Source organism: Filicampus tigris, chromosome 19 (assembly GCF_054856515.1).
Source record: "Filicampus tigris isolate MCC_2025a chromosome 19, RoL_Ftig_1.0, whole genome shotgun sequence".
NCBI lineage: Eukaryota > Metazoa > Chordata > Actinopteri > Syngnathiformes > Syngnathidae > Filicampus > Filicampus tigris.
The window spans coordinates 123,811-149,838 of NC_141235.1; the positions used below are offsets into that span (position 1 = coordinate 123,811).

General features: G+C 56.1%; 2 protein-coding genes and 1 long non-coding RNA gene across 7 annotated transcripts; 1 reads left to right on the plus strand and 2 right to left on the minus strand.

The window, feature by feature from the left end:
• Window positions 1-3,508: 3,508 nt before the first annotated feature.
• LOC147128654 (corticotropin-releasing hormone receptor 1) lies at window positions 3,509-24,930 on the minus strand. Of its 5 annotated transcripts, XM_086016389.1 has the most exons (14): window positions 20,118-20,661; window positions 18,420-18,513; window positions 16,240-16,305; window positions 16,030-16,158; window positions 9,766-9,851; window positions 8,972-9,078; window positions 7,548-7,668; window positions 6,886-7,039; window positions 6,479-6,539; window positions 5,636-5,708; window positions 4,644-4,729; window positions 4,442-4,577; window positions 4,321-4,362; window positions 3,509-3,799 (listed from the first exon to the last, which is right to left on the minus strand). In XM_086016389.1, exons 1-14 carry the CDS (start codon window positions 20,130-20,132, stop codon window positions 3,659-3,661), a joined length of 1,311 nt encoding a protein of 436 aa, XP_085872515.1. In that variant the 5' UTR covers window positions 20,133-20,661; the 3' UTR covers window positions 3,509-3,658. The 5 variants fall into 5 exon arrangements, with proteins under 5 accessions (XP_085872515.1, XP_085872516.1, XP_085872512.1 ...); XM_086016390.1 differs by lacking the exons at window positions 16,030-16,158; window positions 20,118-20,661 and adding an exon at window positions 24,576-24,930 and having other exon boundaries at window positions 9,766-9,847; XM_086016386.1 differs by lacking the exon at window positions 20,118-20,661 and adding an exon at window positions 24,576-24,725 and having other exon boundaries at window positions 16,030-16,305.
• LOC147128655 (uncharacterized) lies at window positions 10,837-14,148 on the minus strand. Its single transcript, XM_086016391.1, has 2 exons — window positions 12,604-14,148; window positions 10,837-11,911 (listed from the first exon to the last, which is right to left on the minus strand). The coding sequence occupies exons 1-2, from the start codon at window positions 12,868-12,870 to the stop codon at window positions 11,342-11,344; spliced, it is 837 nt and encodes a 278-aa protein (XP_085872517.1). The 5' UTR covers window positions 12,871-14,148; the 3' UTR covers window positions 10,837-11,341.
• Window positions 18,885-25,671, plus strand: LOC147128656 (uncharacterized). The gene is made up of 4 exons (XR_015082515.1): window positions 18,885-20,497; window positions 21,503-21,623; window positions 21,684-21,796; window positions 24,587-25,671. It is a non-coding gene; the product is annotated as an uncharacterized LOC147128656 (long non-coding RNA).
• Window positions 25,672-26,028: the final 357 nt, after the last annotated feature.

Consider the following 26,028-nt stretch of genomic DNA (forward strand, 5'->3'; position numbering starts at 1 on the left):
CAGGCTGCGGAGGGGCTCTCGAGGACCGGACTTGGTCAGTCAGTCTTAGATGTCTCATTTGAGATTCTAAAATGATTCATTAGAATACAGCCAGCAAGTGTTTGACACGGATGTGTAATAGTTGTCGTATAGAAATTGAAGACATTGAAATCGTCAAATGCAAACCCGCCCTCAATATACTACACATATTCATCATTTTAGAGTCCCAAAGCACGTTCAATAAATGAGACTCCATCTGAAATTGCGAGCACTACTTTACGCAGCAGTCCGAATTATCAAGTAGTAGTGGCGATAACGTGCCACCAGATGGCAGTAGTGGTCAACACTGAAAAGGAGCAGCGAGCTGGGGTCTCCGGAGGACGCCTGCGCTCGGCATGCCTCACCCCGTGCCCTCGACTGCTAAAGGATATTGATTGCTTGTTTTGGAAAGGCAGCCTTTCGTTGATTTTGAAATCGCCCACCTCTTCTGAGTTTTTTTCAAGCGCTCGGAGTTCAGATGTGTTCCTGAGCCAACTTTTACAGATGACTTGGTTTTTGGTTTTGAGGTGTGTACACTGCAGCTTGTTCTTAAATAGCTGCAAAAGGGTTTGTTGGGGGGGGGGGGGGCGGCACCAGGAGGTGGCAGCCTATTCACAAGAGGCTCTGTTGTCTGTACCGGTGAGCGTCGTCTCAGTCGTTGCTGTCGGTGATGACTCGCTTAAAAGTGCCTGCAGCTGAAATCGGCCTGTCTACTAAAATGAAAGGGGGAAGGGGGAGGGGTCATTCCTCCCTCGTGGGCTCTGCAGGAGGCCAACAACTCCTCCCGCCTCATCACAGGCAGACGATGACAGGGACAATTTTGGAATTAGCCCCCATCAGCCCCCTGCATGCACTTGTTTACACTCCAGTGCAGCCAACCCGCTCAACGCAACAGCTTAAGAGGATCACAAGATTCTCCAAATGTGGACGTTGCTCTAAGGGTCCCTGGAGGCAAAGGGCCGGCGCTGCCACACGCGCGCGCGCGCATTGTGTTGCTTCCATAAATAAAACAGACGAGTCCATTTGTTTGGAGTCGATGCTACACGCACACTTTATTTGTCGGTAGGAAAATACGCAAGCCAGGAGACCACATGAACAGCTTCCATTTTTGATGCGGCACACGCCACTTGTCACTTGAAATAATGGAAGAGCAATTGGAAAAGGAAAAGGAGAGCACAATCAGCGAGCCGTATCCAGCACGTGATAGTTTTTGGTGAATGTGAATTTTGTCGCGCATGTGCGAGAGTCTTGTTGGTGAACCGAGGGGTGTTTTGATGCATGCGAGAGGTCAACGGAGCGAGCGCAAGTGGCACGTCTCCAACGGAAGCTTGCGTGATTGGCGGAGTCGCAAGGATGTGCGTGTGACTTCACGTAGCTTGCGAGCGCGCGCCAGTTACAAGTTTGTATGCGACACGGGGGCACAAAACCGGTCCAATAAATAACAATACAACTAACGGCAGCTAACACGAGACCCCAGTGTCACGTCATGTGACTCACGCGCGTTGATGACATCACACGCGGGAACAAAAACAGCGAGTCAGCCACGTATGGAAAGCCGTTGGAGCTTGATGGCCATTGCGTGTCTTTGGATAGAAATTTGAGGCGCAAGCACGCATCGTGCCATCGACACCTACTTGGATCATCAGCGAGTCGTTCAGAGGCCTTGTTGAACTTGAAAATGTCCGAATCCTTCAAGCCTCCGTCAGCCTCGAAACAGCAAATATTCTCAAATGTTTTTCTCAATGTCCCCTTTTTGACTAAAGTGATGGAAACATGTCCAATGACTGCGATTCATAGATTCGTCTGGAAAAAAAAAAAAATCACAAAGAGACGAACGGATTCTTCAAATAATGCTTAGTTGCGGCCCTAAATGAAACGCTCAAACGCCTTTCCTCAGCAGCCGGCGAGGTGGGAATGTGAAGAGCGCACGTCGAGGGGATTTCAAAGCATCTTATTTACAAATGGCCGACCAGCAAACGACAACAACAACCAAGTTGATGTGGAAAGAGAGAGACGGAGACCGCCATCGGAACATACTGTATGATGGAGTGAGCTTAGCGCAGCACAGGTCACTTTTCACCTTCGGCAAACCTGTCCACGCACGCGCGTAAACTCACCTCGCGTCGGTTTGCTTCCACTACCAAGGAAAACGCTGCTAACAACGTAGAAACGGCTCCGCCGTTGCTAAAATTCACACCTTTGCCACCAATCGTTTGTCCATAGAGCGACGACACATATAGTTTAGCATTTGCTAGCTCAGCATTAGCAATTGCTTTGCACTTTCGACACGGGAAGCGACACCTGCCAGGCTGGAACGTGCTCTCGTTTCCACAAGCCAGCTCGCTAGCAGAAAGGAGTGTTACGTGCTAACATGTACGGTAGTTTGGGGGGGGCGGGCTTTGCTAGCTTAGCTTAGCAACTGCTTTTGTGTTTTGGAGGCAGGACATATTGTGGTAGACACACCAGCTTGCAGAAAGGGGTGTCACATGCTAACTTGTACCTAGCATTAGCGTTGGCTACCTCTGCTTAGACTTTGCTAGCTTCGCTAAGCATTTGCGATTAAAACCGGTCGCAAGAGATGCCGCTTGCCAGGTGGAAAGGATTGTGGCGTGCCAATAGGCATCCATCCATTCACCGAACCGCTTCTCCTCACGAGGGTCCAGGGGCGTGCTGGCGCCAATCCCGGCCGACTTCGGGGAGCGGGCGGGGTACACCCTGAACTGGTTGCCGGCCAATGGCAGAGCACACGGACAAACAACAACCGTTCGCACTCACAATCGCACCTAGGCACAATTTAGAGTGCTCCATTAAACTAGCATGCATGTTTTTGGAATGCGGGAGCAAACGGGAGTACCCGGAGAAAACCCGCGCAGGCGCGGGGGGGAGCATGCCAACTCCACACAGGAAGGCCGGAGCCCGGACACACACCCTCGCCCTACGCACCGTTGAGGCGGACGTTGCAAACCGGTCGGCCGCCGTGCCGCTGTGCAAGTGCGTAGCAATTTGTACCTTTGCATTAGCATTTGCTAGCTTAGCATGAGGGCGCTTAGCATAAGGTCTGTTTTGGATGCGGTAAGCGAGTAACTGGCAGGCTGGTACACGCTCTCCTTTCGCTTGCAGAAAGGAGTCCTGGGTGCTAAGACGGGCCTTCGAGTTAGCATTTGCTAGCTTAGCTGCAGCCACGGGGCGGGCGACCGAGCCTTCGGCACCGCATCTGTGGAAGTGCCTGCCCAGCCGCCTTCAAAAGGCCCTTCCGCTTGAAAGAGGCTTTGAATCCATCCCAACCACTTGAGCCGAGACGTCCGCGCGGGATATTGGCAACCGTTTTGCCATCGGAAGGCATGAAAAGCGAGCGCGTGGCAAAGAAAATGTGTTTGTCTCCATATTACTCTGACTAGCTTGGCGTTGACGTTTCATTTTGGGCGCACAAAGTGACTCAGCCGCCACCGCGCGTTTCCCAAACCAAGGCGGGGAAAGGACTCTGGAAGAAAGTGCGGAATGTGTCTAAAGTTGGCGGGAAGATGAGGAGGGCGAAGCGCGAGCGCGAGAGGGCGGCGCCCCGTCGCCACCGAACGGGCAGAGGGGAACGCGCTCCGACCCACCCCGAGAAGCTTGCGCCCCGATGGACTCGGCGGTCCGGTCACAGCGACGTGGACTGCTTGATGCTGTGGAAGCTGACCCGCGACGGCGACGTGGGGATGGACACGGCCTGCGTCATCCTGGCCCGGACCGAGTGCTGCTCCTGCCAGCGGCGGAAGCGCTTCCTGGCCGCCGAGCGCACCTGGACCGCGGCAAGGCGCCACGCACACAAACAGGACAGAGACACGCACACAACACATAGACAAGTTGGCACTTTGCTTGCGTGGCGTCGGCATCCACGCGTGTGCGGGAGGCGGGCGGTAGCCTTGGCAAGCGCGCGCCGTCCGCCACATCGCCGGGGTGTCCCAAAATCAAGGCGGCAGGTGACGTTTCGCCGTCTCAGGCCCAAAGGCGGCGGGAGCGGCCCAAGCGCGCCCGCGACGGCCCCGCGGCCCACCTCGTTCGGCGTGCAATCGAGCGTTAAGAGACGACCCTCCGCGCGCCACCTTGCCTGTGCGTGTGAACCTCAATGGCGTGTGTGCGCGTGTTGCGTTTGTGTGCACGGGTCGCGCCTGTTGACGTCCGCATGTGTGAGCGACGTGTATTGCGTGCGTGCGTGCGTGCGTTTGAGCCACGTCGCGACCACTTCCCGTGACGCCTTTGCCAAGTCGGCGGCGTCAGCGGTCGGTGGCCGCGTAGCGGGGGAGGCGGGGCCTAACTTACCTCGCTGTTGAGAAAGCAGTAAAAGACGGAGACGAAGAAGCCCTGCGGGACGGCGGCGGGAAGAGGGCAAAGGTCAGCGGGCCGGGCCGGGCCGGACGGGAAGGCGGGCACGTTTGCGTACCTGGAAGGATTCCAGGAAGGAGTTGAAGTAGATGAAAACCAGCTGCGAGATCTCGTCCTCGCCGGGGTTGACGAAGAAGAGCATGTAGGTGATGCCCAGAAGGGGGAGCAGCACCAGCGTGGCCTTCACCGCTTTCCTGCCGCCACAAACGGGCACAGGGTGAGCGCTCGCCTTGTGGCCGGCCGCCCTTCCGGCCGCCTACCTGTACTGGATGGTCTCCGAGGTGGTGGACGCTCGCAGTTTGGTCATCAGGATCCTGACGATGTTGAACAGGAAGATGAAGTTGATCTGAAACAGGCACGCACGCACGCGGCACGCCTTTGAGTGAGAGGTCGCCACATGATCGACAGTCAGTCCAAAAGGTGTCGGTGACGGTGTACAGGTAGGGGTTGGATTTCTTGGCCGAACTTTTCCCGAAAGCAAGAAAAAAAATAAACTGTCGCAGTGATGGCAACAGACGCTCGCGACGACATCATGAAACGGCCTCGATATTGCCGATGCTGGGGGCGGTATAAGCCAGACCACTATACTCCGCACAGACATGTCTCAGCTCATCGCTGCGGCGCTAATATCAATCATTCAGAACAGAGGAGCAAGAATATATGACTGGGACGACTGTTATACCGCCTGGCTTCATGTGCCGCCACGCCGTTTGAGTTCACCGTGACGTCGAGGGCACAGATGCCACTTGGCGTTAGCATGAAGCTAGCGGCCGGGAGCGACACCCCGGCGGGGCCCCAATTGGACCGAGCCGACAGATTTGGGAGCGGGCGGGCGGGCGGGCGCACGCGGATCGGCCGAGCGCGCGCGCGCGCGCGCCCGCGCCCACCCGCTCGCGGCTTAGCGATTCATCCGAGCCCGCCGACCGATTATCCGACCCTTTGGCTTCAAGTGGCGTGCTCCGCGGCGAGGCTCCGACAAAGCCAACTGCTAGCAAACTGCCGGCGGCTTGCGTCACCCAAACAAAGCTTGACGAGGAGGACCCCGTCGGTCGAGTCCGTCAGAGGTTTCGGCCAAGCGCGTCCCGCAATCGCAGACTCGAGCGTGGACAGGAGTCGCGTCGCGTGAGCGGAGGCCCCGCCTCTGCCGCCGAGCGACGGGCGAGCGAGCGCCCTCGGCGTCGCCGAGGCCAAAGTCGAGTGGGGCCAGAGCGTCAGTCAGTCAGTCCGCAAAAGAGGGCAAAAAGCAACTCACCACCAGAACCAGAATCATGGGACCCTGGTAGATGTAGTCCGTGTAGACGCCCGCTCGCTTCCCAAACCAGCACCTGCGCACGCCGGCAGACGGACGCACGTCACCGTGGCGACCAAACACAATGTTGGATGAAATGAAACTAAACGATGAACGACAATGAAAAGAAAAGAAAGCAAAGCGCTTAGGTGTCCTTGCCGTACATGTTGCTTGGATGCCTTTAAGAGGCGTGGCCTAGTGAGTGACGTCAAGATCTGCCACGCGATTTGGGTTCATGGACTTGACTGTTCAATAAATGGCAAAACGTGCATTGTCGTGTGTGGGTGGCCCACGTGGGGGTGCGGTTCAGCGCGGCGATGACATAAGCTCAGCAGTGCCGTGTAGGAATTCCCAAAGATTCCCAGCGGATGCTTGCGGAACGCCGCCCGCTCGGTCCCACGGGGGGAGCGCTAACCAACGCGCGAACGTGCTAAGACCTTTGCGCAGATGGGCCGCCTGCTCCATGGATGGCCTAGTTGGGAGAGGGCGGGGGTCACGAGGGGTGCAAAGATGGGGGAGCAGGTCGAGCTTGGGGGGGTATCGTCAGTTCTACGTGCGCGTGTGTGCCGGCTCAGACGTTCCTGGAAAAACTCACTGAGGATCACAAATGATCGGACCCGTCCGAGCGGAAGGAAATCAGTGCGGCCAGAGAACTGACTTTGGGCACGAAATTGAAAGCGCTTCCTTTCCCTTTGCGCACAGGATGAATGAAGTGCTTTTGATGAAGTGGATCAGTCGGTAGGTGAGGGAAAAGAAATAGCGCGAGCGTGCGTGATGACGGCGTGAAGGTCGCGTGGCCAAACCCACTTGTCGTTGTCGTAGTAAAGTTTCCCGATGGCCCAGGCCACGATGATGGGGAAGGGGATACCTGCACAGCCGCAAAACACAAAGCGCACAAAGGTAAGCGAGCGGCGCGCGCGATCTCGCCTTGCTTCCGCTTTTCTTTTGCTTGGCGTTTGGCTTTCAGTCACCTGCGCCCGACCGCGGCTCGGGCCGACTACTTGGTGGACTTTTGCCACTCGTGGGCCGTCGTCTTTTTCCACGGCGCGTTTGGCCTCGTCGGGCTTACGGAGGGGGAAATGAAATATGCTACGTTACGCTAGGCTAGGCTAGGCTAAGCTAAGCTACGCAACGGCGTCAACCGCGTGACATTGGCCCTTTAAAGAGGTAACCCGCGCCGCGCCGTGCGTGCGTGCGTGCGTGCGTGCGCGTACACCAGCCGATGCAGATGAACATCCACTTGCGCAGCTTGTCGGTGGAGTACGTGAGCACGATAGCAGTGTGCAGGTAGCAGCCTTCGCCAAACATCCAGAAGAAGTTGGTGGAGTGGAAATAGTTAAAGGAAGCCGTCACCAACCGGCACCAGACCTTCAAAATCAAACACACACACGCGCGTGCGCTCATCAGTGTGCTGGGAAAACGCTTGTGCTCCAGGCCCACCTTTGGCTTTGGAAACTGAACTCGAGCGAAAAGTCGGATTGAATTCGCCAATCGAAAACATGATTTGCATTCATTTTCTTCCACGTGTATTTTCTGAAATAGTAAGGTGATAATTAAGTGCTATTTAATGAAAAGAAAACAGTAAGACGGTTTGTTTTCCTCCTACTTTGAAGTGCTTCAAATAAAAGTGGGGAAGTCGCGCCAAGTCAACCAGTCCAATAGATGGACAATTGTCCATGTCATTTGACTTGAGTTGTTCCAATCCGGGAGTCAAGCGCTTCATGAGTGGGAGAAACGCATTTGAAACAAGATCGTTTGGAATTGAGCAATTTGGAGTGAAAACGCTGCGATGTTGAGGCCTCTTGATAACGGAGAAGCCCCTTGCTGCCAGATGCGGTTGCCAAAGCCAAGGAACGGCACTTTTGTGGGGACTCACCACGTTGCTCTCGTGCACCTCGGGGCTCATGGTGAGCTGCACCACGAACCAGGTGGCGTTCCTGAGGATGAAGGCGCCGATCAGGTTCCAGTGGATGATGTTCCTCAGGCAGCGGATGCTCCTGCCAGACCGCCGGCGGGGAAAAGGCTTAGCCCGGCTGCCACGCGGCTGGCACAGCATGGCCCCGACCGCACGGCGCCGTTATCTGCCGAGGCGGTCTTCGGAGCCGTTGCGAGAGTCGGCCCCCATTGTCGGGGGGGGAGCTTCGGGGCTAAAATCGGGCCCGTCGCGCCGCCGCGTCAAGCCGCCTTTACTCCGACGGGAGATAATAGGGCCGAGTTTCCGGCTAGCTGGAGTGTCCCGTTAGAGCCGGCAGAGCTCGGCCGGGCAGAGCTCGGCCGGGCAGAGCTCGGCCGGGCCTTGCCGACACGCTTGGGGGGAGGGTTGGGGGAGCGTGAGAAAATGACGTCACGATATGAAGTCAAATGCTGGAGAGGCTTAAGTGGGGCTACACGGATTTCTGTTGGCCTTTTTCTCTCGTTACGTCATCCGCGTACGAGACCGTCTGCTGGTCTGAGGTGCGGATCCGTCCCCGTAATTGATTCCCAATCGGCAAATGTTTCACGCGTTCACTATGTGTGAGCAGAAATCTTCCCGTGCGCGGGGAAAGCTGACAAGCGTTTGACGTGGGCGGAGACCATCGAAGAAGCGCCCCGACCGACCGCGTGGCTGACTGACCAACAAGGAAGCGGCCGGAAAAAAACAAACAAACAAACAAACCAAAAGGCCCTGCGCAACGTCAATGGATTTTGTACGCTGGGCTCATGGCACAAAGCAAATGTTCTCGTGACGATGTGGCCATTTCGCAACGCCGTGGTCGTGGTCGGAAGCATCGGCGCAACTTATCCGGCGGCCTTCCAAAGAAGAGCGCGGCAGTAAAATAAAGTCCGCTGGAACTGAGGACCTTGTGATCTTTTTGGAGCTCTTTTGCTCCGTTTTGCTGAGTCCCGCCCGATGTCAGCCCCCCCGCCCCCGCCCTGGGTGTCAGGCCGCCCCAACACGACTTGTGCATAAACGCGCTCGTCTTGAGCTTTTTGCTTTTTCTCCTTCGCGCTTTTCGCACTCCCTCAAGTCCGCACTCTCGGTCGGATCCACCACCTCCTCTGCCGGTGTGAAGCCCCCCGTGACACTTGTGTGTGTGTGTGTGTGTGTGTGTGTGTTTTGCCCATGCCAGCACCCCCCTCCCCCTATTTCCATGTGGCCTCCCCCTCACATGCTGGTGTTTGGATCGACTTCTTCCACACGCATGGAGACGCGTCCTACTTGGCGGTGGCTTGTGAGTCCGTGACCAAATGGGGCTTTGTAACACGAAGCGCGGGTGGGGTGGGGGTGGCTGGGTGGGGGGGCGTGATAATCCCACTTACCTCAAACACAGAAAGAGGAAGAAGGCCACGAGCAGCGCCAGCATGGAGATGACGTGACCCAGGAAGTTGATGATCACCGCCATCTGGTAGTGCATCTTGCCCTTCTTCTGAAAACGCCAGCAAACGCCTTGGTCATTGTCGTCGTCAGTTTGGATTTGTCTCTTCTTCCGGGCCAGTAGTCAGAAGGCGTGTCTCCGACTTCTTGGCCGGCGAGCGGTGCGGGTGCGCACGCCTGCGTGACCACGTCTAATTTGGGCACGTTTGTCTTTTGCAGCGCTTCCCATTTTGTGGGAGCGAGCGGGCGGGCGGGCGGGCGGGCGGCCCCGGGCCTCGGCCCGCCGTGTGGATTCACGTCAACCGCCGGTGTCTGTGCGGGCGGGGATTGCAAGCCTTCATCTGCACATGGGTTCTCCCATTTGCACACAGAGGCACCCGCCCGCAAGCCATCGTCGGCTCCTGCGTCGTGGGCCCATCGCCATGGCGACCAGCGCAAGCGCGCGGAACCTGCCGGGCTGCGTTGGGGACAATCGTCCATTCCAATTGTCATAGTTGGGCCTTCCTCGTTGCGTACGGCCATCCGGGCCGGCCGTCCCTCCCCGACCACTACGACGCTCTCCATTTTCAGGGAGGGAGCGAGCGGAAAACATTCCGCAGCCGCGTTCGCCCGGATGGCAAAGCCTGGCGAGGCGACCCATGGTGACGGCGTCGCCGCAAAGCAAAAGGCGGAGCGCGGCGGCCGACCAACAATGAAAAGTCGGTCAACAAATGTGGAAGAGCACTCGAGAGCGGCTCACCTCCTGCTGCAGGATGGCCTTGCACATGGAATAGTTGCCCTTGGCAGCCCACGTCCCGTTGGACAGGCACTTCCTGTACACACTGTCTGCACGCACGCGCGCACACACACACACGCACTCCCGTCAGCACGCACATGCCACAACACCGCGACATTGCCAAAGATGACGCACGACGCTCATTTGACCTCAATCTAAATGACAAAGACAAATAAGAACATGTGTACAAAGAACCAAAGCCACGCAAACACGCAGCCATACGCATTACGACAGCCGGACGCGCAAAAGGCATTCGTGACAAGGTCGCGTTGAAAATGACATTCATGAACGTTGCGACAATGTGACGTTGCTGAAAACGACCACGTGAATTTGCTTTGTGTTGTGTGTGTGTCTGTGACCTTTGAGTGTGTCAACTCTTTTTTTGTCTTCACACCACCAACGTCCGCATCGGGGCACGCGCAGATGGGACGACGGCACGCGCGTCAGGTGTGCGTGCGTGCGTGCGTGCGTGCGTGCGTGCGTGCGTGCGTGCGTGCGTGCGTGCGTGCGTGCGTGCGTGCGTGCGTGCGTGCGTGCGTGCGTGCTCGCGACACCAACTTGAAGCGCGCCCGAGGCTTTCGCGAGGCACGGCTCTCGGGCCGGTTGGCGTCGGTCGGCGTCAAACTTGCGCGTCGATCAAACGGGGCTGCGCTTGTCGTCCCACAGAGGCCCTTTCTCGTGCCGACATATTTTGAGGACGGAGACGCGCAAATGATTGAATATGCAACGCAGCGCCGTGCCGTGCCATTTGCTGCAACGGTGAGAGAGAGCCGCGCTTTCACAGCGCTCACGTGGATTCGCGCAGGGTAGCAGATGACCGACGGGCGGGGAAAGTCTGCCGTCACGTGAGCCGAGCGGGAAAGACGGCAACGGTGGGCGCAATCGCCGCGTCCACAGACCAAAGGCCCGCGGGGAAAAATGTTCGGAAGCATGCGCGGAGACGGCGTCGCTCGCCCCAGAGCCCCCGGGCGCTAACGTGCTCGCGGCCGGCTAAAAATAGTCACACGGCGCCGAATGGGCAAATGTCACCTCTCATCAAGATGAGCCGCGCAACGCTCGGGTCCCCAAAGGCCAAACGGCTATGGCGGCGCCGTGACCTGGCTCCAGATTCCTGCGCAGCGATTTGACGCCATCTGAGCGATTGCGCGTCCGTCGCGCGACCGGACGCGGTTCCTCGATGGACTTGAACTTGCCGCGCCGCCGACCGCAAGCTGTGACTTGTTTGCGTGTGGACGGCTGCCAACTCGGAGCGCTCCCTCCCCGACGATCGTCGTTCCCGCAAGTTGAGGGCTCTGTCCCACGTCGCCGCAAGACGCGGCACGCTCCGGAGAAACGCACACCTTCAAAGCATACCGGAGAAAAAAAATACAAACTGGACAAAGGTCCAACTGGTGTACGGCGGCCGTCGAGCGGAAACCCGGTCCGTCCGAACGCGGTCCGATGCGGTTGTTGTCGTCACGAGCGTCGGTCAGGTCGGGCTCCATCCCCACTCGCTCCCTTGCTTTCAGGCAATACGAGGCGCTGACCGGCGCGGCGCCCTTCAACTTGGCAACTCGGGTCCGACAAGTCTTGCTTTTGGTTCCTCCTTCTGCTGAGGCCGCACGTGGCGTAGTTGGCGCCTGGATTTACCGTGCGGCTGTTCCTTGGCCCATAACGACAAGTAAGCGTAGTCTGCTTGGCGAGCTTGTTTCACAAAGCCGCGGCGCTGATGCTTCCTAGCACGAGGACCACGGGGGGAAGGGAGGCTCGGTCGAATAGTCACATCCGCTTCGGACGCGGTCGGGGCCCGAGTCGGCCGATTGTTTTCCGGACCGCGTCGCCCGCGGCCGAAGACCTCTCCAAAGAGCTCTGGCGAGGCGTCGGAGGACAGACGCGTGCTTTTTGGGACATTCCGCGACGGCGGGGGCTCGACTTGGAAGCGCACGGCCGCCGCCGGCTCCGTGTTCCTTACTGAGTGGCGGGCAGCCTGAGAGATTCCCCATTTTTGGAGCATGTGAAATGAGCCGCTCTTTTTGGGGCTAGTGTTGCGTTGGCGGTCGCGGGAGGTGGAAGACAACTCGAAGCAAAGTCGTGTCCGGGAATTCACGCCAGCTGGCGCGTTGGGGATTTCCTGCAAAGTAGGAGGGTTCCCATCAGTCCAAACGCCGGCGTGACTCATGGAGGCCATCGGACGTAGCAAGACCACACGGCGTGATGCGGAGACTCAAAGCGCCGACTGGCACGCGGTCGGCAAAAGCTCCGACGGCGAGCGTCTCGTCGTCGGCCGCTTGCTAGTTACCCGTCTCGACGCGGTGACTGATGTCTACGTGTCAAGACGGTGAGCGGACGCGGCGGCTTCACGGGGACGCTTGAACGGAGAGAGCTGCTGCCGTAGCCAGTCGCCGCAGTGTCTCCGTGCAAATGTTTGGCGGCACGCGAAACGACAGCGTAGCCTGCGGGCGCTAACGTGCTCGCGGCGCTCTAAAAATAGAAGCGCGGCGCTGAATGGGAAATGTCCTCTCACGTCAAGATGAGCCGCAGCGCACCGGAGTCTCCGGAGCGCCGCAATCTCGGCAAAGATCGACCGCGGCGCCGTGACCTTCCCGAGCCGCCGGCTCGTTTGCGATTCCTCGGCGGCTGCCGGGAGCTCGATTAGCGTCCCGCCTCATATTTCAGCGCCGTTGGTGGCGAGCAGCTGCCAAATCAATCCAGGCGCGGGACGCGCAACATCCGTCACGCTCGGCCGCGGCCCGCCCGCCCGCCCGCCCGCCCGTCCTTCCTGTACGCTAATGAAGGTTCCGGGAAAAGGATGGGAGCGCTTACGCGGGACTGGGCTGTTGAGTCACCGTGGCAACCCTCCACTCCAGAAGGCAAAGGCGGAAAGGACACCGGCTTCTGGCGCCACGCATTGCAGAAGCACGCGCACGGCGGTGCCGCGTCAGCAAAAGGCCACTCCGGGCACCGACTCGGCTCTTGACGCATTGACTGCAAGCGGCGAGGACCAGCTCGATGCGCCGCCTTGTGCTTTGACGCCGGGACGTCTTGCTGCGCTGACTCATCCCGACCATTGGAAGCGGCGTCTGGATGCATTGAGTCACTGGAGCAAGTTGACGCAGTGACTCAATGCAGCGGCTCGCTCACTGTCAACCTTTGCATCCAGACGCGGCAAACGGACGCGCCGGCCGGGCTCTCGGGTCTTCATGGACGGACGACAAACAACGCGGCCGCGACCGAGAATTCCCACAAGGCGGCGTGTCGACAACCTTTCCGCCATTTTGGAAGTGGGCGCCAGCCGCGCTCCGCAATGCAAAACACACAAAGTGGAGCACGTTCCCACTCCACCGAAGGGAAGTGCGCCGCATGGCGGTGTGGAGGCTCCCTCCTAACACACACACACACACACACACACACACATAGGCACTCACACTTCCATCTTGACTTCCACAAATCAGCAGAGTGATTCAGGGGGCACAAGGGGGCCGCTGGTTGCTGAGGAAGGAGGGGCTGGGGTTAGTGTGGGCATCCGGCAAGTTGCCTCCGAAGACCATCGAGGAAAGTGGCGGGAGGCAGGGGCTTGCTTTTGCTCTGTGGAAGTGCATGCGCGTCGGGCGTGACTGTCGGGCGTGTCGGCCACGTCTCGGGCGGCCACGTGGATTTGAGTCGCGAGCCAGAGGCGGCGGCACTGCTGACGCTTGTCGCAAGCGAGGCCGACACGCCCCCGGACGTCCGTTCGACGCAGCCTACCGCACATGAACACCGTCGGCACCGCTAGCACCGTTGGCACTTTTGGCATCGATCGGCAGCATTAGCACGATTAGCGAAAAGGCACATTAGCACCGTTAGCGCGGGTTTGAACCTCGAACACACATTGGCGCAGGTCGGCACTCGTCGCAGTGTTAGCACACGTTAGTGCAGGTAACACCTTTAGCACACTGTGGGCAAACATGAGCACAATTGCTATTACTAGCACGTGCCGTGAGCGCCATCGGCACAATGGGCATCGATCAGCAGCATGAGCGCACGCTGTATTTCAGCTTTTCAGCTTTTCAGCTCCGCCGTGCTTCCAAACGTTTGGGAGTGGCCATCCTTGACGCTGTTCCAACATGTTTGGGCAACGTTCGCCCTGTCGTCAGTGTGCTGTTGCGTGTCCAAAGAGGATCTCGCCAGTGGGTGACAATGAAAGAAAGAAAAGGAAGGAAAAAGTCAAAGCGAGAAAAAGCAGAAGCGCCAAAGGGACAAACAAACGCCGTTGAGTCTGGGATTTGTTGGAATCTAATTTTGGAAATCCAGCCTGATTCCAGCGGGATGATTCATGGAACATATTCACCGCTCACAATGGACAAGATATTTTTAGAAGGAAACGCTTGATTGGGGATGGCGGCGGCGTCGTCGTCGTCGTCGTCTCCTCCTTGCCATTTTCCACCCCTCATGCTCCTTCCCACTTTCAAAGCATCCTTTGGCCAAATTTGCTCATGTTCAAGGTCATCCGACGAGGACTCGACTTTGGTTCGAATGTTTCCTCGACGATGGGAACTGGACCGTGCGGACGAGACTCGAGAGCGTCCCGAGTTCAACTTTTGGAAAATCCCAATGACAAGCTTTCCAAGCAAAACATTTGGATCCCGGCATCCCAACGAGAAGAGCCCAGAGACCAGAGCCCAGAGACCAGAGCCCAGAGCCCAGAGCCCAGAGCCCAGAGCCCAGAGCCCAGAGCCCAGAGACCAGAGCCCAGAGCCCAGAGCCCAGAGACCAGAGCCCAGAGCCCAGAGACCAGAGACCAGAGACCAGAGACCAGAGCCCAGAGCCCAGAGCCCAGAGACCAGAGCCCAGAGCCCAGAGCCCAGAGACCAGAGACCAGAGCCCAGAGCCCAGAGCCCAGAGCCCAGAGACCAGAGACCAGAGCCCAGAGCCCAGAGACCAGAGACCAGAGACCAGAGACCAGAGCCCAGAGCCCAGAGCCCAGCTTTTGGAACCGAAGGAGACATGACGCACATGCGCGCACCCGCTTGTGTGAGGAGCAGCCGGCAAGGTCGCTAACATGATGAACGTTGACAGTGGCGCTATAAAAAAGATGGCAAAGGAGTCATGTGACCCGACTGCTGCGCACATTAAATATTCATGAAGGATGAATAATGAATCGGGAGTTGAAAATAGAGCACTAAAGTATGCTTTACAATCAATAACGTCCACACCATCAATATTCGCCCAGTGTCACTTTGCCATGGTTCCAAATGTTTGGATGACCTTGCTGGCAAACACACAACGTTAGCCACCTTTTCAACACGCCAAGCCATAACACAAGCCACGCCGGCCATGCCGGTGGAACATGCTCACGCGCAACACGAGCCGCGCAAGCCGCGATCGCGGACGAACGGGCGGTCGGACGGACGGACGGACGCTCGGACGGACGCTCGGAACGAACGAGCAATTGGCGGCTGAAGCCGGAAGGCAGCCATCTTGACTTGCCACTGGCGCTGACACTTATCGGTACGAGCGCACGCCACACGATGAGTCGCTTTTTCACGCGAGACACCGAAAATAATGGGGAAATCCATGTACAGCATTCAAGACGGACGCTCAGCGAGCGGCAACGCAAGGTGGCCATTCATTTCAAGCGATATTACCGCGCTCGTCTCTCTGTTTTTGTCAAAAACGGGAGCCCCCCTCGCCGTCCTCCTACTTTGACGAGATTCACACTGATGTTGTTTTTTAAAATGTCAGCGCGCGGCGAGGAAATGGCGACACTTGCGCTCATTAGCGGCCTCGTCCGTGCACTCGGCTGCCATCGTGAATGAGGACGACGCCTCCGGCGGGGAACAAAACAGACGGACGGCGACAGACCCAGGGGGACTAGCGCGACGTCACAAATGGATGACATCGGCACCTAGTGATGACATCGGCACGCGTCCCCGCCCCCCAGCTTCCACTTTCATGCCTCCTGCTCTTTTTTTTTCTACTTTCCGTCGCTGGCCAATTTGGACGCTCACGCTGATTGGTGTGAACAAAGGCGGGAGCCACGTTAACTCCATTTTACGTTGGTGCTCTTTTTCACCTTTTTTCTCCGCCGCCAGCGGCAAGGCGGCGCGTCGGGGCCACGGGGATGGCGCAAAGAGAGCCTGCCTGCTTCCACGGCATGTGCGTTTTGTCAAGGTGCCGCGGAGCTCGTTCGGAGGGGCTGTGTTGCTCGCGTGTAGATGGCATGTTGCCGTTGCGTGTACGAAGAAGCAAGAGCGCGCTCGTCCTCCTTACTGGTGGTGTTGTATCGGACGCCGTAGAACATCTCGGGACAAGGTCTGGCCACCACGTGAGCGGCGGGGCTGCGGGGCCAGCAGGTGCCGATGCCGTCCAGCGCCGCCTCGCAGTACGCGTCCGCCGCCCCTGCCGCGGGCAAAGCCAGAGTCGCGTCGGCCGGCCTTAGCGTGTGCTTGTTGCGCGTCTGCCGTGTTGTGGTGGCCTCACCGCTCGCCGGGACGCCGGCGTCGCTCGCCGTCTGCGTCTCGTTCCAGGAGGACGCCGCCGACTGGGCTGCATACACAAACAACACGTCGCATCACATCAGTGCGCGCAAAGCCGTTTGGGCATATATTCAATCGCCTTGATACGCAACTTGAGGTCCGCCCGCATACTAGCCCACGTACTCTTTGTCCTCCCTGGGAGAAAATTCTGCCCGCTAGTTAACAATTCTTTCTTACCGGTATCCTTTTTCCCACTACAGGTTCTACTTTTGGCTCGCTAGGACGCAAGTCAAGCTTTCGAGGAAACCACTGTGCTGATCTAGTAACGCGACTGCAGCCAACTAGTAGGCATGGCTGGCGCACTAGGAGCCTCGCTGGACCCAGCGCCAAATTGCTCACTAGTAGTTTTGCTTCCCTAGTACCATTCCACCAGTAAGCCAAAGTTGTGCTACTAGTCATCTGGTAGTGGAGGAAAAGCATTGCTGCTGAGACACAGTCGTTCAACTAGTGCACTAAAGATGGAGCGCATTTCTTCTGCCTTGATATGCCGCTTGACGTCCACGTACTAGTCGTACTAGTCGTACTAGTCGTACTAGTACGCTGCGTACGATTAAAACGCTGGCCTTTTTGACAACTGCGTGCTTCTAGTATGACTGCTGTCATGAGAAAGGTCTAGCAGTTAACATACAGTGCTTGGCTGGTAGTAGCACGCAGATGTCAACGTGTGCACAGTTGTGCCTCAGCGGTAACATGTCATCTTGCCACCTTCCAGTAGCGTCAATGCAATAGAGTTGCGCGGCCTCCACTAGTGCGCTCAATTGTCTTACTGGTGAGGCCAAATGAGGAATAGTACGGGCACCCTCTTAAGATGGATATCAAGGTTTCTGAATAAATGTGAGGCGACGTTCAGTGGGTGCGTGCGTGCGTTTAAGGGCAACGGTAAGCGCTGGTGACAGGGCTCCCCCCCGGCCACACGGGCGCCACCGCAGCAAGGAAGAAAGCGGACGTGTCCCCGGGCCGTTCTCTCCCTGACAACTTGGGAGCAGCGGGAGGGACCAGATTGGAGGGGGCGGGGGACGCAGCCGGTGGGGAACGCCGCCCGGCTGCTACAATTAAACACTCTTTGAGACGTCAAAGCAATTCAAGTCACACCTTGGGGACGAGTTATTCTGAGCAACACGTCAGCCGGGCTGCTCATTAGGCGCCATCGTGGCCGCCAAATCGTTCTTTCACCTGGACGACCGCGACGACGGCGATCGAGTCTCTCGCAGACGCATCGATGACGGTAAGGAGCCGTTGACGGATGAGCACGTCAACTCTTTTGCTCATCAGTCAATTGTTTGGAGGCCTCGTTGAAATTGAAATTGTCCAAGGCGTCCGAATGTCAACCTCTCAAGCGCAAATCTCCGCGCAGGTCCATGAAATCTGTCTTTCCAGACTGGCAAACATCGGCTTTCCTTTTGGTCAACAATCATCCGCGCCCATTGCCGCTTCCCGTCAAGTCACCGACAAATCATAGTCAGTCATGTGAAAAGGGCAGCCAGAAAGTAGCCGCCTTGACTCTTGGAGCCGCATCAAACAGCCGCAGCTCGGCTTGCGCTCGCAACGTACGAGTGCGCTCGTCCAGGCGGGATCCCGATGAGCCGGGGGAGGGATTTCAACATGGGGCCAACGCTCCGTCAGTCGGCCAACGCTCCGGCTCGGGAACGCGTCGCGCCCCGCGGGAAGTGGGTCGGGCTCGCAAACCGCCGCAAAGTTCCGAGCGAAGCTGCCCAAGCCGCACACAAGCGGACGGAAGAAGTCCCGTCGGCCTTCGACGCAGGTCTTCGAAACCAGCTGAAATCAGTTGCTCCCGTCGAGTTCTTTTCCAAAGCTGCTCGTATTTCTTGACTCCACTTTGAAAGCTTTCCCAAGCTTTGCGTCGTCACGCATGAGCGTTCCTTTGCTCCTTTTTGTCATGTCGACTTTTGTTTTCTCCGCTCTGCTTCTGGACGCGGACGCGACTCATAAGCAGCAATGGGAGAAAAATGATTTTGCGGTCAAAAATTGAAGGCGCAATACATTTTTGCCCAATTATCGGATAGAATCGCCGACTGGGAAAATTCGATAGCGACGGCCCCCGGCCGTTGCCACTGGGCGTGATGCGTGCGTTGCAGAGGCGTGTGCGTGCGCGTGTCGTCTTACCGGAGGAGGCGTTGGCGGTCGCCACGAGGATGAGGTCGCACGTCGCGTCGGCCCGAGAGGCTGGCGGCAGCAAGACCAAGAAGGCGGCGCACATCTGCAAGAAACGGGCAAAAGTCACGCCTGTCGCAGCGCTCCGTGGCGCAGCGGCGGAAGCAAGGTCAAGGCAAGCGAACGCTCTGGCGTTCACCGGTGACCAACATTTACATTCCAAATTCTCATTTGCCGTGGATGAAATTGTTTTCCTTTCTTGGCAAGGCAATTGCGTCGGTCGCTTGCAGCGCGCACGATGCATTTGTTATGTCCGATCAGATTTCAGCCCGCCCGTGTTGCCACGTCAATCACGGGGAGCGCTCCGGCACGCTCTGTGGCACGTCACGCTCGCCGTCGCGCACTGATGACATCATCAAAACCCGATACGAGGTCACGTCAGCGTCATGAGGATTCTTGCCTTCGCGTGTGGCGTGTGGCGGCTCACGTGTCGCAAAGCTTTTCCATTTTGTTCCAAGGAGATCACAGCTGCGACTGAGCTTTCATCTCGGATCGCTTCGGCGCCGCCCGCGTGAGCGCACAGAAACATTCGGAGGGGAAAATCCCAAGCGGGCGGGACCTCCCCACGACAACATCCCGAGCGGATCTTCTGGAGCCACAACATGGTCATCGCAAGATCTCGACCGGTCCGGACCCACCCCCCCCCCCCGCCGACTGAACAGCCTCAGCGGAACGCACCCAGTGAACATGGCGGGCAGAACGCGGTGACAAGAACTTGCGGACTGGGCGCCATTCATTTCTGGTGTTGTCATGGTGCATTGTGGGATACGTTGAAGCCACCAGCGGGGCAAACTTCAACTCACTACTAGGGAGGGGCCAGAACACAATTTCTTTTTGCGACCGATGCGCGAGACTCCCAGGTACCGATACCGTGCGAGTAGCGACACCGCAGTTACTTTTGAAATTTTGCTGAGCGCACCGACAAGTAAATGTCAACAGAGAGCTTTCTTCCTTTCTGCCGCACACGATGAGTCGGCTATCCGTCCGACGCTCACAGCGTAGCGCCAACTGCCGGCGAGCAGGACTTGGTCCCTGTCCGGGAAGTCAAGCTAAAAACGCTCTTTGCGAGAATATGTTCCATGCAGGGCCGCGAGCAATTGGAAACACGGCGGCATTGTGATTGATGCTGACCAGCTCGCGGAACAGGAGTTAGGCAGTGAAATCCAGCCGTTTTTAACCATCTCAGGGGGCGGCCATTTTCTCACTTGCCGTCGACTGAAAATGACATCACAGTCGCTCAGGGCTCCAGTCATGGCTCGGCTTCGGAAAACAGCGGAGTCCTGGTACGGACACTCGCCCGGCCCTACTCACGAGGAATTCCAAAAGACGGCCGACGGTGCGCTGACATGACGATGACGTCACACGATGACTGATGCGAAAGGCGCCGAAGATCGTTTCAGAAAAGTTGTGACTGTACAAACAAACAAAGTTGTTCTGTCCAGACCGACAGGACAAATGTTTCTTTGCCTTCCCCGGCCTGTGGACAAAGTGTTGCTCTTCAATGGCAGCGTCACGCTTGACATGTCGTTGGCAAGTGCGAGGAAGCCGGAGCAGCAGCCGCTGCAAAGCCACAAAAGCGCCGGTCCCGGGCGCTCCGGCAAGCACGCAAAGACGGCAACATGAACAAGTCAGAAGAGGACGACAACTCACCTGGAGGACAAACATTTTGCCCTCACATGCTTCTCTGAAGAAGAAGAAAAAAAGAAGAGAAGCTCAAAGGGGAGCGAGTGTTGCGTTCGCGGACACCACGAGGGGGAAGGAGGAGGAGGTGGAGTGTTCTTGTTGTCTGCGTCCGGCTGGCGATCGCTGCTCTCCTGCCTCCGACCGTCCGTCCGTCCGTCCTCAAGCGAACCTCCTCTCCTCGTCCTCGTCCCCGTCCCCGTCCTCCTCCTTCTTGTCCTTTTGCGGGCCCGACGACAAGTCCGCGGCGCGTCCGCACACGCAGCTGGCGGTGACGCGCCGCGGACACGCGCGTCAACGCACAGCCCACGGGAGGCGAGACGAGCGCGACCTCGCGATCGAGGGGAAAGGTGAGAAGGCTACGCCACGCGAGAGCACGCGCGGGCAAAAGTTGCGCGCGAGCTGGCCTAGTGGGACAGAAAGACAGATTCACGCCGCATCACGTCTGGCGCGGCGCGCGCACGTGACGCGCCTCCATTTGGACCGGCGCCAAAGTGGGAGGAGCCGAGCAGGCTGGCAAGCGTACGCGCCCGCGCCAGTGAGCGCAGTGATCCACAAAAAAAAAAAAGAGTGATGACGTCGGCTGTTCTCATTCTCTGAGTGGCGACATTCTGAGAAGTCCGACAATTCGTAAATGAACCAATGAAGGAGGCAAGAAGTGAATAGAGCAGCCAAGATGTGCGGAGTGAAAGAATGAATCAATGGGTGAATGAGAACACGTCGAGCTACCATGCAGAGCAGGAGTGGGCCACTCGGGTCCTCGAGGATCGCTCTTTGAGACGTTTCCCCCTCCAACACAAATGGCAGCTCACCTGCAGAAGCCTGATGGCGATTGTGAGCATTTGACCTCTCCAACATGCAGGCGAGCGGCCCTCGAGGACCCCAGGGGCCCAGCCCTCGTGCAGAAGTTCATGCGGGGATGCGAACATGCATGAAGGAGGAAATGAAGGAATGAAAGAATGACTGTTAGGAGCCAATGCAATGAGTGGAGCGGCTCCAATTCATCGACAACTAATCAGTGATCAAATGAATCCAAAACCATTCATTCATCGCCGAGAGACCTTGTTGAACTTCAAACGGTCATCGTCGTCATCATCATCATCATCATCCATGAAAGCAGATTGTGCTTTTTTTTTGTCGAAAGAAGACAAACCTCTGCTTTGACTCGTCAACAGACGATCATCAACATGTTTTGCCAATTTTCAAAACTATCAATATGAAATCCTGTCCTGGTTTTGAATCAAGGGATGGACATTTTCAAATATTTTTCAATCCGATTCAATGATTCATCGAAAATGTAAATAGACAGATTCGATGATTCCTCGTAGAGTAATTGACATGAATGTTTGTTGCAGGCTCTTTAGCAGCGTCTGCAGAGATTGCCACCTGCAGGTTGGCGGTGGGCATTGCGTCTGGGAACAAGCCACTCGGCCCCAAATAAAGGAGTGAAAAGCAAGCAGACGTGATTCGTGAAACGTGAGTCATGCGCGTCCAGCAGAGCAAACAGGAAGTTGCATAAACGTTTCTTGCGGTCAGGTTGAAGCTGCTCGTTGATGCCAAAGAGCACGGCCGGCGGCGGAGCGTTCAAGTCCTGGAGGACATTTGGGGACTGGGCCAATGTTTGTGCTAGGTCGAGGTGGCAAGCAAGAGTGAGTGAAGCTTGATTGTTTCCCAAATGACAAAATGTTTGACATGAGGCTGAAAGGAGGCCACATGTTGAGGGGCGGAAAAAGGCTTGCACCTGATTGGCGGCAGGTGTCGAACTGGATAAACGCCGGCCCCTCATTGGCTCCTCATGTCTGGCTGGACAAACCAGCTGTGTTTTCCTTGGCAGAGGTTGCGTAACACGGATATTTTAATCAGGTTCCCTGCAGCTGGAAGGGCGACAGTACTGAAAGCGTGGCGCCACCCAATCCCCTCTCCCCCTCCCCCTCCCCCTCCCAACACCACCCACGCCTGCCGCATCTCTCTAATAAAGCCCCCCCGCCCCTCCACCCCCCATCGAAAAGACAATTTGTCTTCAATCAGGCAGCATCGTCCATACACACTCACCAAGGCCTAAATCCCCCCTGGATGTGTGTGCGCGCGCTTACCCTTGCTTTCCTCAAAATGAACTCCAAGCTAAACCAAAGACACTAACGTGTGAAAGCTCAATGAAGCTAAGATGAAGCTAGCAAGGACAATCCAAATTGAAGATGCCAAAATGAGCCGAACACGAACGAAACATGTCAACTTAACACATAGAAGCTAAAAAATGTGTAGAAGCTAACACAAGGCTGTCACAAAACAAACATGTAAAGCTAACATGTAATACTACTACTACTACGAATAATAACGCATCAGATTTATATCGCGCTTTTCCGGACACCCGGACACTCAAAGTAAACACTAACTGCAAGAAGCTAATATGGTGGAGCCAGCATGAAGCTATCGCAAAACAAACATGTAAAGCTAACAACAACAACAACAACAACAACAACAACATACTTACTAACATGAGGCTATCAACAAACAAATATCTAATACACGCATGTAAAAGCTAGCATGCAAAAGTCAACAAGAAGCTAACATGGAGAATCTAAAACAAAGCTATAATGAAGCTAACATACAGACGCTAACATTGTGATGATCATGAAGAAAAAAGAACAAGTAGAAGCCTTATTTGAATTTGAAGCAGTTTTTTTGGAAGCTAACATGTGGAAGCTAACATGAAGCCAATGTTTTTTCTTTTGTTGCGAACGTGCAAGATTCCAAGACAGAACGTTTGCCTGTGAGGAACACGACGCTAACGTGGCTCTCGTGCTATGCAAACTTCTGCAAGGAGCGAGCGAGGACACTTTGATGTTAGTACAAAGCAATTGTAGGAAGTACTTTCGTGATTGAGTACTTTTTGAAAGTAGTTTGAAGGCTTAAAAAAAAAAAAAAATAACAACATCAAAGACTTTGTGAGCTCGTCAAGTTTTGACCTAGAAAAAGACAGCCACTGAGGCTAACAATTTGTGCAAGAGTGTGTTCCGCGCGTATGTTTCTCAGTGTTTGCGTGTGCGCGTGCTGATCCTTGTTTTGTGAGCTTTGCGTGTGTGTGTGTGTGCGTGTGTGTGTGTGTGCAAGCGCTGGTCCTTAATGTCGGCATGCGTGCACATGTTTTTGAGTGTGTATGTTTTTCGTGAGTGCAATGTGTTTGCGTGTGCGTGTTTTGTTTGTATGGCTTTGTACGTGTGTGCTGTGCACGTGTGTGCGTGTTGGTTCTTGTTTTGTGACTGTGTGTTTTGTTATTGTGCGTGATTGTGATTTGTTTGTGTACACGGGTTATATGATGTGTGCGTGTTGGCGTATGCATGCATGCCTGTTGTACGTGTGCGTGTGCGTGCCAAGCGGCGTCCCGCGAGCCTTGTTGGCCAACGTCAAGAAACCTGGCGCCACCTGAAGTTGTGATTCTTTTCCAAGATGTAAACAAAGGCTGCGTTGGGGCCGCTCATTCGCTCAGGGGTGGAGGCCCAAAAAATTGGTATAGGTGGGGGAGGGGGGCCAGAGATGAGCGCTCAGCCTCGAGAAGAACAACTATTGATTTTGTGCCGCAGCAGCGAGAAGCAAAACTTGTTAGCGCTTGTACGATTATTTTCGGGGTTTCATTTGTCAGCGGCAGATGACGGCCCGTCAATCCTCCCCCCCGCGCTAAAATCGATGGTCGCCCGCGGACGCGCCGCTCGGCGGAAGCCCGACGACGCGCAGACCTGTCGCGGGAGCGCGTGACAAACGAGCCAGCACTTCCTAACCGAGCAGACAAATCTGCAGCGCGCCGCCGCCGCCGCCGCAATCCACACTTGCACCGCAGCGCTGGACCAACGCTGGCTTCTCATTGGACGATGACTCCTCTTTGGCTGCTCATATCTGCCAATACCAACGCTTGTGCCTGATTGGCTCTCATTTTTACACCTAACGTTTGCCTACCGATCAAGTAGCAATTTCGATAGGATGTCAACATTTCTGTCTTTGCGTGACGTGGCGAGCAGACAGCGTCAAACCACATGTGAAGGTCAAACGGCGGTTGCCTCTCCGTGACTCGTCGATGTCCTGTGAAAAACGCTTGTGTTTGAATTTGTCTTATTTTGACGTGTTTCGCATTAACATGAGCATTTTTTGACATTTCCAAACTCGGACATACGTGTTCTTCGCAGGACAAAATAAAAAAAGGTAGCCAGCAGGCGGCAGAAAACAAACACGTGAACACAAATGGGAACCTATGCAGACACCAACAAAGAACGGAGCACACGCGCGTTCTGCCACACATGTCATTTGAAAGCTCCTCAGTGCTCCTGGAACACTACAGGACAAGGCTACAGGCTAATAGGAAGCCGGCGAAACAAAGCTAAAATGAAGCTAACATGAAGAAGCTAAGCGTAGGAGATCCATTCATTCATTTCTTACCTCTTATCCAGGGTCGGGTCACAGGGGCAGCAGCTTGAGCGGGGAAGCCCAGACTTTCTTCTCCCCAGCCACTTCGTCCAACTCTCGGGGGAGGCGGGAGGGCTTCCCGAGGCGTTCCCCGGCCGGCCGGGAGACAGACGTCTCTCCGGCACGTCCTCCTGCCGGCGGAGCCCGGAAATCTTCGCCAGGGAGGCGTCCTAACCAGATGCCTGAGCCACCTCCTCCGGCTCCTCTCGAGGCGGAGGAGCAGTCCCTCCCGGATGATTTGGGCCGCTTGTATCCAGGATCGCGTCCTTGCGGTCACGACCCAAAACTCGTGACCGTTGGCAAGGGTAGGAACGTCGTTTGAACCCGGTCAATGGAAAGAAAGCGTCTCCTCCTCTGGGCCGGTCCGCCTGTCCATCTCCATCCTGCCCTCGCTGGTGAACAAGAGCCTCAAGTGAGACTTGCAGTCCTCCACTAGGGGCGGGATCTCATCCCTGACCCGGAGAGGCCACTGCAGCCTTTCCAGACTGACGACCGTGTGATTAGCAGTGAAATGTTGAAGCTAACATGCAGAGGCTAATACTTGAGAAGCTGGCCAGGAGATGTTAACATAACGTGAGTCTCTTAGCTTGCTGCTACTGATGCGCCTGCCATGCTGTCCGTCCGTGTAACTAGCAGTCAGGTCGCATAACATCACGTCACACATGCGACATGACAGCTCACCTCCGAATGATGTCAGCGACACGTGACTGACGCCTGCGTCACACCGACACCACGTCTGCCCCGCCCGCGCTGTTATTTTGCATTCAGCTACATGATGCTAACATGATTCAAACACACACACACACACACACAACACGATCGGGTGCGCACCTATTTAGTAAGTACGGTAATTAAGTAAGTAAGTTGCTCAGAAAAGACTTCGTCAGTTCGTAGGACTGAGTTTGTAACAGAGGCACAGTGTGTGAGGGCTCAAAAAGGTCAGCGGTCATGTTCTCTTCTGTCCTCAGCTCTTGTTTTTGTGTCATTGCAAACAAACGTCCAAATCATCACGCTGGCTTTTTTCATTTTGAAAACTGTTAATTAAATTCATCTCATGAGAGTTGACGCACACACTTGTTGAGGTGGTGTTACAAAATACTCACATGCAAATATAAAATATCAAAATTATTGATCTTTTTCAACGCTTTTTTGTATTTCATATTCACGTGTTGACCCTTGAGAGGATAAGCCGTGTAGTGTAGATAATGGACGGCTGTTGTGTGCGTGGAAGAAAAGGAGTCCATCGTGCGTGCGTGTTGAGCCGAGCGGCTTCCGCAAACCTTTTGCGCCCCCTGCTGGCGTTACGATGGCGACGCGGGCGTGTCTAATGGTGGGCGTGGCATTTAGGTCTCAGTGTTTCCAGACCGCTGGCGCGCAATACTCCAGAAAACAAAATGATGTGCGTGTGCGTGTGCGTGTGCGTGTG

Bases quoted from the DNA above. Each gene is read 5' to 3' on its own strand.
- LOC147128654 (XM_086016385.1), bottom strand. The intron at 7,669-8,971 runs GTAAGTGGGATT...GCGGTCTGGCAG, and splicing joins TTCCTCTTTCTGTGTTTGAG to GAGCATCCGCTGCCTGAGGA. The intron at 6,540-6,885 runs GTACGCGCACGC...GCGGCTGTGCAG, and splicing joins GTTCATCTGCATCGGCTGGT to GTATCCCCTTCCCCATCATC.
- LOC147128655 (XM_086016391.1), bottom strand. From the start codon at position 12,870: ATGCATCCAGACGCCGCTTCCAATGGTCGGGATGAGTCAGCGCAGCAA. The intron at 11,912-12,603 runs GTAAGCGCTCCC...CCTACTTTGCAG, and splicing joins ACTCAACAGCCCAGTCCCGC to GAAATCCCCAACGCGCCAGC.